The sequence below is a fragment of the Choristoneura fumiferana genome, chromosome 23, assembly GCF_025370935.1.
Source record: "Choristoneura fumiferana chromosome 23, NRCan_CFum_1, whole genome shotgun sequence".
NCBI classification, from domain to species: Eukaryota; Metazoa; Arthropoda; class Insecta; order Lepidoptera; family Tortricidae; genus Choristoneura; species Choristoneura fumiferana.
Window position 1 is genome coordinate 10,710,363 of NC_133494.1, and position 16,867 is coordinate 10,727,229.

At 38.1% G+C, this 16,867-nt stretch overlaps 1 protein-coding gene across 2 annotated transcripts; it reads right to left on the bottom strand.

Moving 5' to 3' along the window:
• Nucleotides 1–127: 127 nt before the first annotated feature.
• Nucleotides 128–13,594, bottom strand: LOC141440756 (enoyl-CoA hydratase domain-containing protein 3, mitochondrial-like). 2 transcript variants are annotated; one of them, XM_074105303.1, is made up of 7 exons: nucleotides 13,519–13,594; nucleotides 13,136–13,248; nucleotides 10,139–10,274; nucleotides 9,398–9,496; nucleotides 7,861–7,952; nucleotides 1,164–1,252; nucleotides 128–651 (listed from the first exon to the last, which is right to left on the bottom strand). In XM_074105303.1, exons 3-7 carry the CDS (start codon nucleotides 10,253–10,255, stop codon nucleotides 362–364), a joined length of 687 nt encoding a protein of 228 aa, XP_073961404.1. In that variant the 5' UTR covers nucleotides 10,256–10,274; nucleotides 13,136–13,248; nucleotides 13,519–13,594; the 3' UTR covers nucleotides 128–361. The 2 variants fall into 2 exon arrangements, with proteins under 2 accessions (XP_073961404.1, XP_073961403.1); XM_074105302.1 differs by lacking the exon at nucleotides 13,519–13,594 and adding an exon at nucleotides 13,339–13,510.
• Between the last annotated feature and the right edge of the window lie 3,273 nt (nucleotides 13,595–16,867).

Consider the following 16,867-nt stretch of genomic DNA (forward strand, 5'->3'; position numbering starts at 1 on the left):
TGAAGGTTTAGATTGGCTTTGTATGGAACTAAACAAAACGTAATATTGATGTAAATGAGTACCTACCACGGAAAACCAGTGGTAAATAAATAAAATGTAATGATTAAATGTGATAAATAATATTGTGCTTGATTTATTATGAAATGTCACCTTTCTGTACAAAGTTAATAAAAATCTAAAAATATAACAACATGCAACAATATTGTACTTAAATACTATGTATATATTTTAGGTTACAAATGAATAACATATTTGTATAAATTCTAGTTTATGTTATCCTTTTGCCAGACGTAGATAGGTATGGCTAACTTTTTTGTATCAGACAGAGTTGCTAGTTAAAGCCTATAAAAAATAACCAAAATTACTTGTGATTCCAATTCGCCTTACGCTTCTCTACAAAACTTTTTATACCTTCTTGCCCATCATTCATGTTTATGTTTTCAACCATTATATTCTCGCCTAGATCATATGCTTCAAGCAAGCTCAAGTCGATTTGTTTGTAGTAAAATTGTTTGCCTAGGGCAATAACACTTCGGCTCTTGTGTTTTATGCTTTCAACAATTTTGTCTACTTCTTCGTCTAGTTGATCTGCTGGAGCTACTTTAGTGACAAGCCCACTGTCATAGGCTTCCTGGGCCGTTAATGGTAGACCTGAAATGCATATAAAACACTAATATTACAAATTTACTAATATTATAAAATTAATTTACTAATATTATGAATGAAAATAGTAAATTAGGCAGCAAAAATTCTGCTGGCTGAAGCTTGAATAACGTACCTACTTACTCGTATAGGCTACTTTAAGGCAGCACATTTAGGGGCAGCAAAATACCATAAAAAATTAAAGCTATGTGTGAAGTTCCCAATCCGTATTGGCCCGCGTGGGACGTGTATAGGCTGGGATGATGATGATAATTCCGTAACAAAAAAAAATGTCGCATGTACGATTCGGACCGATTAGAATGAGTACCCTAAATAAGAGGGCGGCAAAATTGTCTTCTGCCCCGGGCAGCTGACACCCACGCTACGCCACTGATTTTGGGCATTTTCTTGTTCTTGTTATTTTGTTGAACGGATGACCTGGTGAAAGCCGCGGGTTCACGGTGGATGCTGGCCTACACCAACAGAAGCAATTTCAAGATGATGATGATTGTTGTTCTTACCCGTAAAGAGCATGTACATCGCTCGCGACTTGGGTACGCATCTGCCAACAGCTATTCCAGGAGTTGAGCAGAATATTCCAAAGTTGGCACTGGAATAAATATTTCTTTATTACTGCCAGAGATTTTGACACATTTTTAGGGTTCCGTACCCAATTTATTGTGATTTTACTTGTATAGTAATATATTATTGTTTTTTGTGTTTGGTGGTGGTACTGTTGGGACCGTTAATAAATCATTTTTCTTTCTTTCTTTCTTTCTTTCAAAGGGTGCCAACGGAACCCTATTACTGAGGGTCTATATCAGATGGCATACAATTATTAGTCCTATAATTGTTGTGTGGCATAACGTACCATCTTTTGTCCTAATAACGTATGGCATACTATTATCGTTTGTCCTAAATATTATTTGTCGAATGTTGATGTGCATAATGTTAAGATTGACAATGAATGGGCATGTAGATATGCATTATCTCTATTGCATGGCACGCCTTATGACCTTTTGTGTAATGACAACACCATGGGTTGTCTACTGCTCTCTATCTCGTCTTCCGCCGTCGACTCACTGCTTGTTATTTTGTTGCTGTGCTGTAATTGAATAAATCCTGATTCATCTGAGAAATCATCCGTCTACATTTTATTGTATCCACGATAAACCTCTGAAAGGACACCGACTGCTGCTCCTACAGGTTATGTATGCCCAGTTCACGAAGAACGTGGATGGATGAGGTTAAGCATCTGACTGAACACAAGTAAGCGCAAATATTTATATTTTTTTGGAGCGATATGCCTGCTAATGGTGATGATGTGTTGGAACCTCGTGGCAACATGCCTGCCGCAAACTCGCAAGCGACAGTGATGCATGCCGCAAGCTCTCATGCCAGCATTGAAAAACTGGAAGGCGCTCGCAATTACCATTCTTGGAAATTCGCAGTAAAAATGTCATTGATGCATGATGGATTGTGGGACATTGTGGAGACTGGTACTAATGAGGGAGATGTGCTGCGTGACCAGCGCGCCCTAGCAAGAATATGCTTAGCTACTAAATCAAACCTATACCAATACGTAAGAAATGCCAAAACCGCCAAGGAGGCGTGGAAATGCCTTGCTGACGTCTTCGAAGATTCAGGTTTGGTGCGCAGAGTACTCTTATTAAGACAATTACACAGAATAGAGTTCTGCAATTTCAAGTCCATGTCAGATTACATAGAAGCTATAATGACAAATGTTCAACAATTGGCCGATATAGGTAAAATAATTGAAGACACTGAAGTAGCAGAGGTATTGTTGAGTGGATTGCCTGTTGAGTATGATTCTCTTGTTTCAAATTTGGAGACCGCAAATATGACAAAGAAATTGTCCAGCGAGGTTGTCCGAGCTCGCTTGTTACAGGAGGAATACAGGAAGTCTGACTCCGAGAACAACACTGCATTTCTTTTGAAGAATAGATCATTTAAAGGAAGATGTCACTTCTGCAAGAAAGTAGGTCACATGAAGGCAAATTGTTTAAAATTTAAACTGAAGCACAGGAGCAAGAGTAGCGAAGACCAGGCCATGGCTGCAGGTTTTGAGGTGCACCAGGATGTGTGGTTCGTGGACTCTGGATGTACTTCGCACATGTGTAATTCTCTGGACTCTTTTGTCAATTTGAAGACTTTTAATAATAAAGTGACAGTTGCAAATAATGAACATATGCAATGTGAAGGTATAGGTGATGTATTTTTGAACTTAAATGGTAAATTAAGAAAATTGTGTAGCGTTTTGTATGTACCAGGTCTTGCAACAAATTTAATATCTGTTAGTAGGCTCATTAGTCGAGGTTACAGCGTGAGGTTCGACAGGACAGGGTGTGTCATTGTAGACAAAGGTCTTAACAGGGTTGCGTCTGCTTTTGTACAAAACGGTATGTATAGATTGAGCATAGGTGAGAATTCGTGCAATGTGGTGAACTACAAACCCTCACAGGGGCGAGAGTTTGTTAGTTCCGCAGTTGCTACTCAGGATGCAAAACAATTGTGGCACCAGAGGTTGGGGCATATTAATCAGAGGGATTTGCAGTCGCTTGGGGATAGGTTGCCTAAAAATCTTTTGTTGCAGAACCAAGGACAGCAGGAAGGTAAATGTGTTCCTTGCCTTGAGGGGAAGTTGGCCGCTAAGCCTTTTCCTAAAGGGGCAAGTGTGCTAGCTGATAAACCGCTAGCTCTGATACACTCTGATGTATGTGGCCCACTGCCGAGTAGCTGGGGTGGCGCGAAATATCTGCTCACCTTCACGGATGACTGCACGAGGAAATCATTTGGTTCTTATTAAAGAAGAAATCTGAGGTATGTAACCGTTTTATTGAATTAGTTAGTATGTTAGAAAGGCAGACAGGGCTGTATGTTAAGTGTCTACGTTCAGATAATGGCGGAGAGTATTGCAACAAACAACTTTCTCATTTCTTGAAAAGAAAGGGTATAGTGCATCAAACAACAGTGCCATATTGTCCACAACAGAATTCCATATCGGAGAGGCTCAACCGCACTTTAATGAATAAAGTCCGGTGCATGCTGCAGCAGTCGGTCTGGACCGCCGTTTTTGGGGTGAGGCTGTGATGGCCGCCATATATTTGAAGAATAGATATCCAACAGTGGCATTAGGTGGACGTATTCCGGAGGAGGTATGGACTGGGTCTAGAGTGGACCTTGGTCAACTCCGGGTCTTTGGTTGTACGGCATATGTAAAGGTACCAAATGTTAAACGTGGTAAATTAGATGCAAAGTCAAAACCATATGTGTTTGTGGGTTATTCAGACACAAGTAAAGGTTATAGGTTGGCTGACTGTTTAGACCCGAGAAAAGTTGTATTGTCAAGAGATGTAGAATTTTTAGAAAATAGGTTTTATAATTTTCGACAGAATAATAATGATAATTGCAATAATTTTAATTTGGATTTTATTTATGGATTTATAAATAATGAGGATAATTGCAATGTGTCATTGTCAGGTGATGTGAATGAGAATAGCATTGGTTCCAGCAGTAGGAATGAGAGTACTATTGTCAGTGATGTGAATGAGAGTAGCATAGGAATTTGTAGGAACGAAACGAGTAGTCCTAGGTATGTGAATGAGAGTAGCATAGGAATTAGTAATAGGAACGAAAGTAGTAGTCCTAGTGATGTAAATGAGAGTAGCATCGAGTCTATTAGCAGGAATGATAGTACTGATATAGGAGTTGTAAATGATAGTAGCAACATTTTAGAGAGTATTAAACGTGATCATAATTACTCATTAAATTTTTCAGATGGAGCTGATGAAGAGTATTGCTCTGCAAGTGAGAGTGGCTCTCTATCTGATGGTTCTGCGGGAGTGAAAGAGTGCTCACCGGGCAGCACCACGTCTGCTGGAGGGAAGTGACGGCAGAGGCGGAAGCCCGACCTTCGACCTCTACAGAGCGTCCAGTGCGTAGTACGCGTTCTGCTCTATCCAAGAGGTATGCCGATTACGATTTATCTTTGATGGCGAATGGTCGTGCGTTCGAGCCAACTACGTATGAAGAGGCCGTATCCAGCGCTGATGCTGATGACTGGCGAGCTGCTATGACGCAGGAATACGACTCGCTAATGAAGAACAAGGTTTGGAAGCTGGTAGACAGACCTAAGAACGTCAATGTGGTAAAAAGTAAGTGGGTATATAAAATTAAAAATGATGCCTCTGGTAATTTTATATGTCATAAAGCACGACTCGTCGCGAGGGGCTTTACGCAGCAGGAGGGGATTGATTACAATGATACATTCTCGCCTGTCGTACGCCACTCTACCATGAGGATATTATTTAGTTTGGCAAATGAACTAGATTTAAATATAGATCACATTGATGTAACTACAGCATTTCTGAATGGAAATTTAGAAGAGACCATTTATATGGAACAACCTAAAGGTTATAATGTAGACCATAATAAGGTATGTTTACTTCAAAAAAGTATATATGGACTGAAGCAATCTAGTGCATGTGGAATTTAAAAATTCACAATGTTCTGTGTAACAATGGTTTGGTTCAAAGTAAAAGTGAACCTTGTGTGTACTACATAAGGTCAAAAAATGATTTTGTTATCGTAGCATTGTATGTTGATGATTTTTATTTGTTTTATCAAAAAGATAGCTTATGTAAAGTCAAGCTATTGCAAACATTAGAGAAAGAATTTAACATTAAAAATCTGGGTCCCATACAAAGCTACTTAGGTATCCGTGTTCGTAGAGATAGAAAAAACGGGACTTTGTCTTTGGACCAGACTGTGTACATAAAGAGCATTTTAAATAAATTTAATATGTCTAATTGTAAGCCTGTATATACACCTATGCTTCAGTGTACTAAGTTAGAATTGGAAAATAAAAATGAATGTTTAAGTGATGACACATTCAAGTACAGACAGCTTATTGGTTCATTAATGTATTTGTCTGTCTGTACACGACCGGATATTGCTTTCGCGTGTAGCAAACTTAGTCAGTATAATAACTGTTATGGGAAATCACATTGGTCAGCTGCCAAGCGTTTGCTACGATATTTAGCAGGTACAATTAATTACGGTTTATTGTTTATAAAAAGTAAGGAATTGTCATTAAGTGCATATAGTGACGCTGACTGGGGAAATGACTGTCTTGATAGAAAGTCTTATACTGGTTTCGTTATAAAGCTGGGAAATAACACAGTTAATTGGGAATCCAGAAAGCAAAGGTCGGTAGCGTTGAGTAGTACTGAAGCTGAGTATATGGCTATAGCAGATGTATCTAAGGACTTATGTTTTATACAGAACCTTATGTCAGAGATACTTCCAGATACCCGTATGAGCATTATTGTTTATAATGATAATCAGAGTGCGCATAAATTAATTGAGAACAAAGAATTGTGTCATAAGCGCACTAAGCATATTGATGTTAGATTTCATTTTATTAAAGATTTAGTGCAAAAAGGGTTTATGGTTGTAAAGTATCTGAGTACTGAAAGAATGATAGCCGATGCTCTAACTAAGGTATTAAGTGCTAGAAGAAACAGTTTATTGATGAATAAAATGTGTGTAAAGCCTTGCTAATTATGATTATGTGTACATGCATCATGAATTGTTTATTTATGCTAAGTTAGCATGATAGGTTGTTATTTTATGGTTTGGACTGTATACCTACTTGAATCTTGCATTGTGTAGAGTCAATAAAGTGTTGATGTAGAGTCTATGTAGGATTGATGTAGAGTCAATATAGAGTTAATGTAGAGTCTATATAGAGTCAATGTAGAGTCTATGTAGAGTCATCAAGCATGCAATTTGTTGTGTTCGGCATTAGATTATAATGCATAAGGGGAAGTGTTAAGATTGACAATGAATGGGCATGTAGATATGCATTATCTCTATTGCATGGCATGCCTTATGACCTTTTGTGTAATGACAACACCATGGGTTGTCTACTGCTCTCTCTCTCGTCTTCCGCCCGTCGACTCACTGCTTGTTATTTTGTTGCTGTGCTGTAATTGAATAAATCCTGATTCATCTGAGAAATCATCCGTCTACATTTTATTGTATCCACGATAAACCTCTGAAAGGACACCGACTGCTACTCCTACACATAATACGGTATTTGACAACTCCTGATTTTGCCATATCTTAATATAATTATGAAAATATAGATAAACAGATAGTGTTTAGCGAAGAGAAAATTTAAATCGGTTGAAAATTGGATTTATAGTGATTTTTTGTAAAATCTATATACCTGCCTATGCAGCAAGTATGGCGGTACTGGCGTGTGACGTCACATGTCAGTATGTCTTTCTCTGTCTAATCTTGAATTTCAAACCTATATAACTTTGTTATTTGTAAAGGTAGCTTAAAAATTGTTTTTTCTATTCGATAACAGGCATTTTTAATTTATAAAACATATACCTACAAAATAGTCAAATACCGTAAACCGTATTGTAATGGTTATTATTATAGTAGGGATCGTTTAGGGATAACAAAAAAAATAACCTCGAAGGCTAGCTCCCGCCTTAGCCTTCTAACCTAACCTATCCGAGTCGGGGTGCCCCGGAAGGTCTTGCTCGCTCGCTTCAACATATGGGTTTTAGGAGGTTTTATGTTAGGAATATCGTCACTACTTTGAAAAAATCTCGTATCTCAAATCAATACGTAAACTAATTTGACCCTTAAAACAATGTTCATTAAGTTCACTCGGAAAGATCATCGATTTTGAGGTACCAGCTTTTTTCAAAGTAGGGACGATATTTTACTTTAGGTAATTAGATTTTAGAGATCAATATTAGGACAAACTTTTAGGACTTTAAATGAGTATGCGCAAAAATTATTAGGACAAACGAGTAGTATGCCATTCAACAGTATGCCAAACATTTTTAGGACAAAAAACGTTATGCGATACGACAGGCACCCTATTACTGAGACTCCGCTTTCTGTCTGTCTGTCTGTCCGTTCGTATGTCACAGGGCTCTATCTCTTGAGCCGTAATAGCTAAGCACTTGAAATCTTCACAGATTATGTATTACTGTGGCCGCTATAACAACAAATACTAAAAACAGAATAAAATAACTATTTAAGGGGGGCTCTCATACAACAAACTTGTTTTTTTTGCTAAAATCTAATGTTGTATAGAAAATGGTACGGAACCCTTCGTGCGCGAGTCCGATTCGCACTTGGCCGGTTTTTTCTTTATAATAGTGGTCTCACCCAGGCGTGGAGAACTTGCTAGTGTCCGAACATACAACTAAATCGCATGTGGCAACAAGCTGGCATCCTGCTGCGGTTGCAAAACCATTTACCTGTAAGAAGAATTAAGGTAAGTACATAAGTTTAAAAATTTTCAATTGATGCGATTGATGCCAATTTTGTTAAAGACGGTTACGCCTTTTAAATATCTTCTACAATGTAAGCGTGATACGCGGCGTTCGTTTGGCGCGAGGAACGAATCACATTAATTTGTACGGTAGAAAACGCCAAGAATACGTCAAACGGAGCACGCCCAGCCTGCAGTGTGACCTGTAGTAAATGAAATACCATTTTTTTTATATACCAATTTGAACAATTTAATGAACTAATGAAGTTACATAGTGCACAAAAATACTGCGATAACGATAACATTTGTCATATTTTCGCGAGCTTCGCTAGGGCTGTTTTAGGTCATGCGCGGGCCCTGGGGCGCACAAGAACTTGTGTGGGCAGTAGCGGCTTTGGGGTAGGGCGCGGGACTGAAAGGGGCGCCTGCAGGCGCCACGCGCCCCTTTTATCCTCTCGCTCATTGAGCGAAGCCTCTGAGGCGGGTGGGGGGTGCAAATCTCGCCCAGGGCGCTGGAAGTGCTAAAACCGGCACTGTGTGTGTGTGTGTGTGTGTGTGTGTGTGTGTGTGTGTGTGTGTGTGTGTGTGTGTGGGCATTTTGGAAAATATGGAAAATGGGGAATTGGGAATTTGAGTCTGTATTGTCACAGAATAAGTAATAGCACAAGTAGTATTGTGAATGCGTGAACTTCATATTATTCAATAAAATAATAATTGGTACCTACTGTCAGTTATGGCAACTCTGCCGTTCCAAGTGAACTCTACGAACTCTATTATAGCAAGGTAGAATAAACATGTTACAGCAGGCGGCACGGAAGTGTAGCGCTGGCCGTTGAAAGAAAGGATTTTTGCGCATGTGACAGTTGCGCGAGCTGGTCGGCAGTTACGCTTGCTAAGTGCACCCACCCCGCGCATCGCTCACTTCCCCTTCGATACCTTACTTTGTACTTTTACACATAAACGGTCATCGCTACACTTACCTTTATTGTATTATAAGAGGGAGGCAAATAAGCATGCGTGTCATCTGATGAGAAATGATATCTGGGCGAATATTCGAGCGTTTTGACCGCTCGGTTGAACGTCATTAGCATTCCACGTTATAAGCACAACAGCAGGGCTACTACGAAATTCAAAGTTTGTATCGTACCGTCCCGCCGACGCTTATATTAGGTATTTAATACGAGAGTGAGAGGGACGGTACAATACGAACTTCGAATTTCGTAGTAGCACCGCAGAAAGACAAATCGCGACAATTTTAATCGCGCTAAATTTAGCATCGGTATTGGCTTTAATTTTCATAAATGTAACCTTGCACATGACCCCTTTTAATAACATTTGCCAAGACCTAGGTATTCGCCCCCTACTGTAGATGTTCCATCCAGGAGTTATTCTTGGTAGGTAGAGTTGCCACATTTGATGGTTCTAACTTACTTTAGCTATGACAGGAACAGGGCTTTGGACTATGGACTTCATTAGCTCAGTCGCTTTTTGAAACACCAATTTATGCTGATCAATCCCAGTACTTGATTGCTGAAATTATAAATTAATTAAATGAAATACTTTGTAACACAAGTAATATTTAAGAGCAGGATTTAAATTCAAATTAAAAAAGTCAGTCACAAAACTTGTTTAGCAGGAAATTAATTGTACCTAATTCTAATTGTCTTGTCATGCAATAATTTACATCACATTAAATGATATTGTAACGGATAACTCACGTCTTAAACCGAGTTTAGCTCGACATGTTTCGGGCTATTTCGTAGCCCTTCTTCTCAGGAGCACGCGACTCGGCGGCTGCCGCAACACGCACACCCCGAAATAGCCGAAACATGTCGAGCTAAACTCGGTTTAAGACGTGAGTTATCCGTTACAATATCATTTAATATGAGTGAGTCTCACGGTAGTTTCATGTTCAAAAATTTACATCACCTCATAAGTATTTATTTCGTTGAAAAACCAACTGTAAAACAGATATTTTTGACCAAATTAATTTAAATATATTTGCTTAGTCACCATGAATTACCTCTTATTTTTTTTTTTAGACTTTTTACCTATAGAAAAGCAAAATAAACTAAACATTGATAAAATTTACCTCTTAATGGACACAGCAATTTTTGAATGCTAACAGATAAATAAATCACCAGACTTTTTTCAAAATTCTTTCTAACTTACTAATTCTTTTAAATTATGTCCAGCTGAGAACACATTTCCTTTTGCAGATAAGACTATAGCTCTTAAGGAGGTGTCTTCTTTATTTGTATTGATTGCTTGTATGAGGTGGCTCATCATATCCAAAGATAAAGAATTCCTGGACAAGAAGTGTTTCATTAAAAAAAAATGCTTTGCTAATTATTTTTTAAATCTATGGTCTCTGGTCTCCGGAGGCTAATATAAAGACAAAAAGTGATAGTAACAGGAAAAGATATTTTAACTTCTCATGCTCGTAAAGTTCGTGTTTATGCTGTATCTAGGCGACATAAAATGTCTTTTTATGCTCTAGTGCATAAAATAAAATCTTCGTCTAAGACCAACTTAAGGCCAAGGTAATCAGGTGTCAACAGCCACTAACAAAAAAGTTTCTACATATTTTTTAAATAATTTTTAATTTATATAAAACTAAAAATCAATCAAAATAAATCAGTAAAATTAAAAAAATAGTACATTACTGCAGAGGCCATGAAGTAAGGGATTGATGGACGAGTTCGGGATAAAATGAGTCCAGCAATCCCTATTCTGGCCGAGGCTTTTATAGTGCTTTTCTCAAACAATGTGAGGAAATATTTCATCCATCCATCCGTCCGTCCGTCCGTCCGTCCGCCCTGCCGTCCATCCGTCCGTCCGTCCATCAGTCCGTCCGTCCATCCATCCTTCCTTCCATCCGTCCATCCATCCATCCATCCATCCGTCCGTCCGTCCGTCCTTCCGTCCATCCGTCCATCCATCAGTCCGTCCGTCCGTCCGTCCTTCCGTCCATCCGTCCGTCCGTCCATCAGTCCGTCCGTCCTTCCGTCCATCCGTCGTCCGTCCGCCCATCAGTCCGTCCGTCCTTCCGTCCGTCCATCCATCCATCCATCCATCCATCCGTCCGTCCGTCCGTCCTTCCGTCCATCCGTCCGTCCGTCCATCCGTCCATCCATCCATCCGTCCGTCCGTCCGTCCGTCCGTCGCATCGCATCGCATCGCAAATGCATACAGAGTAGTGGTGGTTGGCTGTTTGTAATTTTTCTTTTGTCAGTAATGTTAGTAAGCAAATTTAAAAGTTAGAGCAGCGAACAATAATGGATTTTCATACATACTTCATGGCCTAGGCCAAGAAGTTATGTAGGGAGGTGGTAGGGAGCCATAAATGAGAAACTTCATGTCTCTATTTCGTGACATTAACGCATACATTTCCGAGCATGTTTGAGAAAATAGAATAGTGAAACTCCCTTTCCATTCTAAAGATAACTTCTATCTAACTCTAAAAATTAAAGAGAAGCTAAGATCATGCCATCTAAATAATCTTCAGGTAGTTCTGGCTTGGATCCCAGCCATAGCGGCATAGTAGGCAATGAACAAGTGGACCAATATGCAAAAGATGCTATCCAGTTAGGAATCAATACCTATGACAAATCCTTTAGTCGTGACTTAAGATCTAATGTCCGTCCTCAACTTCTTGAGATCTGGGAAAATTTGTGGCACAGATCACAGCAGACCAAAGGACGACACTATGGTAACTTGCAGCCCGACCTTCCTTCAAGACCATGGTTTTTTAAATACCGAAATTTCAATAAACTGAACACGACGACAATAATAAGGCTGCGCCTTGGTCACTTTTGCTCCCCGGTTTTTTTGGCTAAACTCAGAATTAAGGACAATTCAATATGTGAATGTGGTATGGGCGAAGGAACTTTGGAACACATATTCTTGGAATGTCCAAAAATATCTGTTCCTATGTACGACCTACTACCCCATAACATCTGTAGACCTGTTAACGTAAATTTCCTTTTAACACTGGTTTTCTCCCCCTTTTGTAGTATACTAGACTCATTTTTATCTAAAAATAACATCAAATTATAATCCAAACCCGAATCCCCTTGCAATCCCTTAGTTGAATGAAAAATAATCCCGTAGATAAACTGTTTCTTTCTAACTATACGTTAAGTAGTGTGTTGTTCAGTGGTGGCAGGTGGTTACTTTTTGTTTTAGATTGGTTGTGGCTGGTATTCTACCGAACAAGGACAGCTCTACCGTACTCGACCTGAAGTCGTCTGGCAGTGTCTTATCCAACCTCGACATTGGCGGAATCATCGCATCGTTCGATGGGGCCATTATAATCCCAAAAATTGAATTGAATTGAGAAAATAGAATTATTATAATAATGCATAAAAAATTAAAGGTACATAGAAACTGAATTATTTGTTCTACTGTTGCTAATTCATTTCCTTGAAAAGCAGAGTGTAAAACTCGAGCATTAAACCCATTTTCCCCTCGACGTGTCTATCCACCCTTGCCGTACCAGCTCGGGTGGCTATATGAACATCTTGGGTAAAATGGCTTGTTTTATGCTCTTGTTGTACAATCTACTATTTATACCTTTGTGATGGTTTCATTTAATTACATATCCACAAAGTAGTGTGACAAACCACAGCTATAATAAAATTGTAACCGCTCATATTTGATGTTCTCTATGTCCTTAAGACAGACTTACACAGAGCAGAGTAAGCTAACTGCCAGTTAAGAGCTATCCCAGGGGTAGTATTAAAATGTATGGAACTGTCATCCCTACCCCTGGGCTAATGATTACTTTTTCAACCCTAGTCTAGGGGAGGTAGTACCATGCAAGTGGCTCTCTCCGGGGTAGGCTAATACTTCTGTTGTGTTATATTTGTTATGAAAACCACACAAATTTGCCATAATGTGGTTTAAGACAGGTAATTATTCCAGAAATGGATGAGGATGTATTCTTCTAGCTGTTGCCTGCTATTTAATCTGCAATTTTTGTATTATTTATACTGGTTTTTTAATATATGTAGGCAAGGTACCTATCCAAAATTTCATGGCAATTGGTTCATTAGTTAAGGCGTGAAAGCAGAACAAAAAAACAAAATGATTTGCGGATTCATAATAGATATTAGAAAGATGGTTACTAGATGCTTCTATAATACACATATAAGTAATTAAAATTACTTCGTTTTTTCATGGTTCAAAGTAATTTCTCTTGTCCCATCAGATTCTTTTGTTATTAAATATTGACTGTGAACACTGCGATATACAAGCAAATACGGTTTATAGATGTTTCTCTGAAAAATAAATTACATGTTTATTTAAAATATTGAAACAACTATTGTTAATTCTAAACATGTACTATTCAAATACTTTTTACTGGTTACCTTTATTGAAGCTAACATATTTAATCAGAAAATTAATTTATTTACGTTAAACCTGTACCAACAATGGAAAGGTATTTTTTATATAAATAAAAATATTGTTTATCACAACTTTAACCTAAAAACATTGATAAATTCGTACGAAGTTCATTCATGGAACCACAGACTACTAAAGGAACATACATTACAATACTCTTTGCATGGAACAATGTAGGTACTTGTACTGTACTATGGCTCATAACAGCTCATATCATAAGTTCATACAACTAACGTATATGTATAAAGTACTCTGTGCAACTAACTATTCATTATCATTATCACTATTTTCGTTCGTGTCATGCAAGTGTCATGTCGTATAGGGCGCAGCCACATGCAAATCGCGCGACGCTCGTTTCCAGGTTTCCAGCGATATATCTGGTCACGTGACATATAGCAATGAAGCTGAATATTTTGAGCTTTATCGCTAAAAAAAAAACCTCTTCATTTTCGAAAAAAAAAACACTTTTTTTTCATTCACTCCAATTTATTTTATTTGTACCACTGCCACGGCCACGACTGCTACTAAATAAATCAGCTTCCAAGACCAAGATCATTCCTGCAAGCAGACATCTTGTTGCTGCTGCTCGACACGGCGACTTGACGCTACTTTTTTTAAGTCGCAGGAAAAATTCAGAATCATATGCAAACGAGCGACGAGCGGCTGCATGTGGCCGCACCTTACTAAAAAGTCACGATTGTATTGACTTTTTGTTCAATATAGGAATGGACAGAAGGAAAATAGGCTCTTTAGGAAGTCATTTAATAAATTTCATTTTTTTAGTGTACGGTCCAAACTTAATTCTAATTATAATATCGAAGACATAAATGTTAGTTTCATTTATTTATTAACTAGCTGTTGGCCGCGACTCCGTTCACGTAGAATTCGTTTGTTGCTATCCCGCGGGAACTATGCAATTTTCTGGGATAAAAATTATTCTATGTCCTTCCCCGGGACTTGTACTATCTGTATACCGAATTTCATCTAAATCGGTTCAACGGATAAGACGTAAAGAGGTAGGTAACAAACAAACATACAGACTTACTATTAGTGACATTAAATTTGCTATTTTTCATATCATAATTTAAAAACAACAAAAAAACATCCTATTTGGCTAAAAACAGAAACATGTTCCTATAAAATACCTAAAGAGGCAGAGGTAAACAACATTCTGCAAGAAACGGAACGTTTATAAAATTGTTTTTTTTTTTTTTTAATTTTATTTTGAAACGGGCATCGTACAAATTTGTCACATTAGCCCATAGGGCAAAACATTAAATAACAAGAAAACAAATTATGTACATCTCACAATTGACGATTAACTAACATATCTTATCACATCAGCCAACCTGAAAAGCATTAACGCCATGTCTGAAGCCGGCTGAGCTAAAATACCCACAAACATTCCCGTGTCATAGGTACTTGCTCAGGTCAGGCATAGATATTCTTTGCGACTTACGGCATAGTAAATCAGATAACAAGTTCTTTAGCATATCTCCATCTCTCAACATCTTAAAAACATAAACACATAATTCTTCAACAACTATTTTGCATAAAACTTTAACCTTATCTTCCAAATTTCCCTCCGAGTTTAAAATATCCCTAACCTTCCTAAAAAAATATTGAAATGAAAACTTTTTATTACGTGTGTCCTGCTCTTTCCCCGAATTAAAATCTAAATCTATAGTATCCTTTGCATTATTCGAAGATTTCACGTTTGACTGCCTTCTCTTCGCTTGTTTTTTACGTCTTTTTCTTATCTGGCTTTGTCTTGAGATTGAAATTGAGGAGTCAGATGCTACTTGCTTAAATTGATCTTCTGTTTCATTTATCAAGGAAGGACTCACCTGACCTAGGGGAATCGGAGTCTCAGTTACTGTAGACTTATTAGTGCTTTTTAATGCATCGCTGTAAGAGTATAAACCTGTTCCTATTCTTATGCGGCTGGAACATTCAGGTTTGCTATAAGAGTGGTCATTTTTAAGAGTGGTAATATAAATTGTTAATTTAAGAAATATTTTCTACATTATTTTATATTTTTTAATCGACAGTTTGAATCTAAATGTGATGGACCTTAAATCATATACAATAGTTAACTTTTCACAACTGAAGCACTGCTCCAAATTTCATGAAAATTAGAATGGAAAAAGCTTGAAATTCATAGCAGGAGCTAGGAGTAGAATATTTTTAAACAGGGAATAAGAGCGGACGAGTCCACGAAACACAATTATTAAATAAATGTATAAATATAAATTGAATTAATATTATGTAGCGAATTACGTATTAATAATGTGTAAATTTTGTAAGTACTTTGCGTATTAATCTACTTACAAAATAAACAAAAATTATGACTTCATTTTATTCTTTTATTCATCATCATCATTATCATTACGACCTAACAAAAAATGTTTAGAACCCCTCCTTCTGAGATCTTCTAGAATTCAATGTTATCCTGAATCGAGTATAAGTATCCCACGTAAGTGCTTTTAAAAGTAACCCTATCAATGGGATATTAATCTGTGGCGTGGCCATAATTAGGGCTAATGAATAGTTACGAAAATTAAAATTTTGGCTTTTTGATATTAGGGCTAGTGAAATAAGTGGTAGTGAAAGTAGGATTAAAAAATTTCGGGCTACCATAGGAGAACCGTGGCCTATTGTCTAATGCACTGACGTTCTCCTCGCGATCGCATTCATCATCACTTCCTATTCCATCTTATATCGTGACAGAAAGAAGTGGCGAATACAATAAGGTTGTGATTCCAAGTAGTATGCGAAAAAGGCCTCTGTTTTATGCTTCGTTTACATGACGTAAGTTTGCAAGAAGGAAGTTAAAGTTGAACAAGTCATTTAGTTGCCGGATTATGGTGCATTCATTGCTTTAAAATCCAAAATATGCCAGCTCAAAGAAAAGAGGGATAATTGTCTGAATTAGCTTCTTTTCATCATCATCATCATCATCCCAGCCTATATGCGTCCCACTGCTGGGCACAGGCCTCCTCTCAGAACAAGAGGGCTTGGGCCGTAGTTCCCACGCGGGCCCAGTGCGGATTGGGAACTTCACACGCACCATTGAATTGCTTCGCAGGTTTGTGCAGGTTTCCTCACGATGTTTTCCTTCACCGCAAAGCTCGTGGTAAATTTCAAATGTAATTCCGCACATGAATTTCGAAAAACTCAGAGGCGATCGGTCAAACCACTAGGCCACCACGGCTTGTAGCTTCTTTAGTTTTCTTCTTTGTACCTATAGAATGTTGCAAGTGTCATTCAACTCGCTATTATGGTGGAGAGTGGTTTCTGGGCGGTTCATGTTAAGCTGTGCTGTGCCATGGAAGGGCAATGCCAGTATCGGGAACAATAAATAATTCACCGACATTTTAACACGTCGAATCTGGCCGTATGTGGCTCTGTACTACGAACAAAGTGCAGAATTCGAACTTCGTATCTTGAACACTTATTTTATACGCCTACATCTAGGTCTCATAATAGTTACTA

Bases quoted from the DNA above. Each gene is read 5' to 3' on its own strand.
- LOC141440756 (XM_074105302.1), bottom strand. The intron at 10,275-13,135 runs GTAATTTTAATT...CTTCTTGTCCAG, and splicing joins TTGAACCATGAAAAAACGAA to GAATTCTTTATCTTTGGATA. The intron at 9,497-10,138 runs GTAAGTTAGAAA...TTATAATTTCAG, and splicing joins GACATAATTTAAAAGAATTA to CAATCAAGTACTGGGATTGA.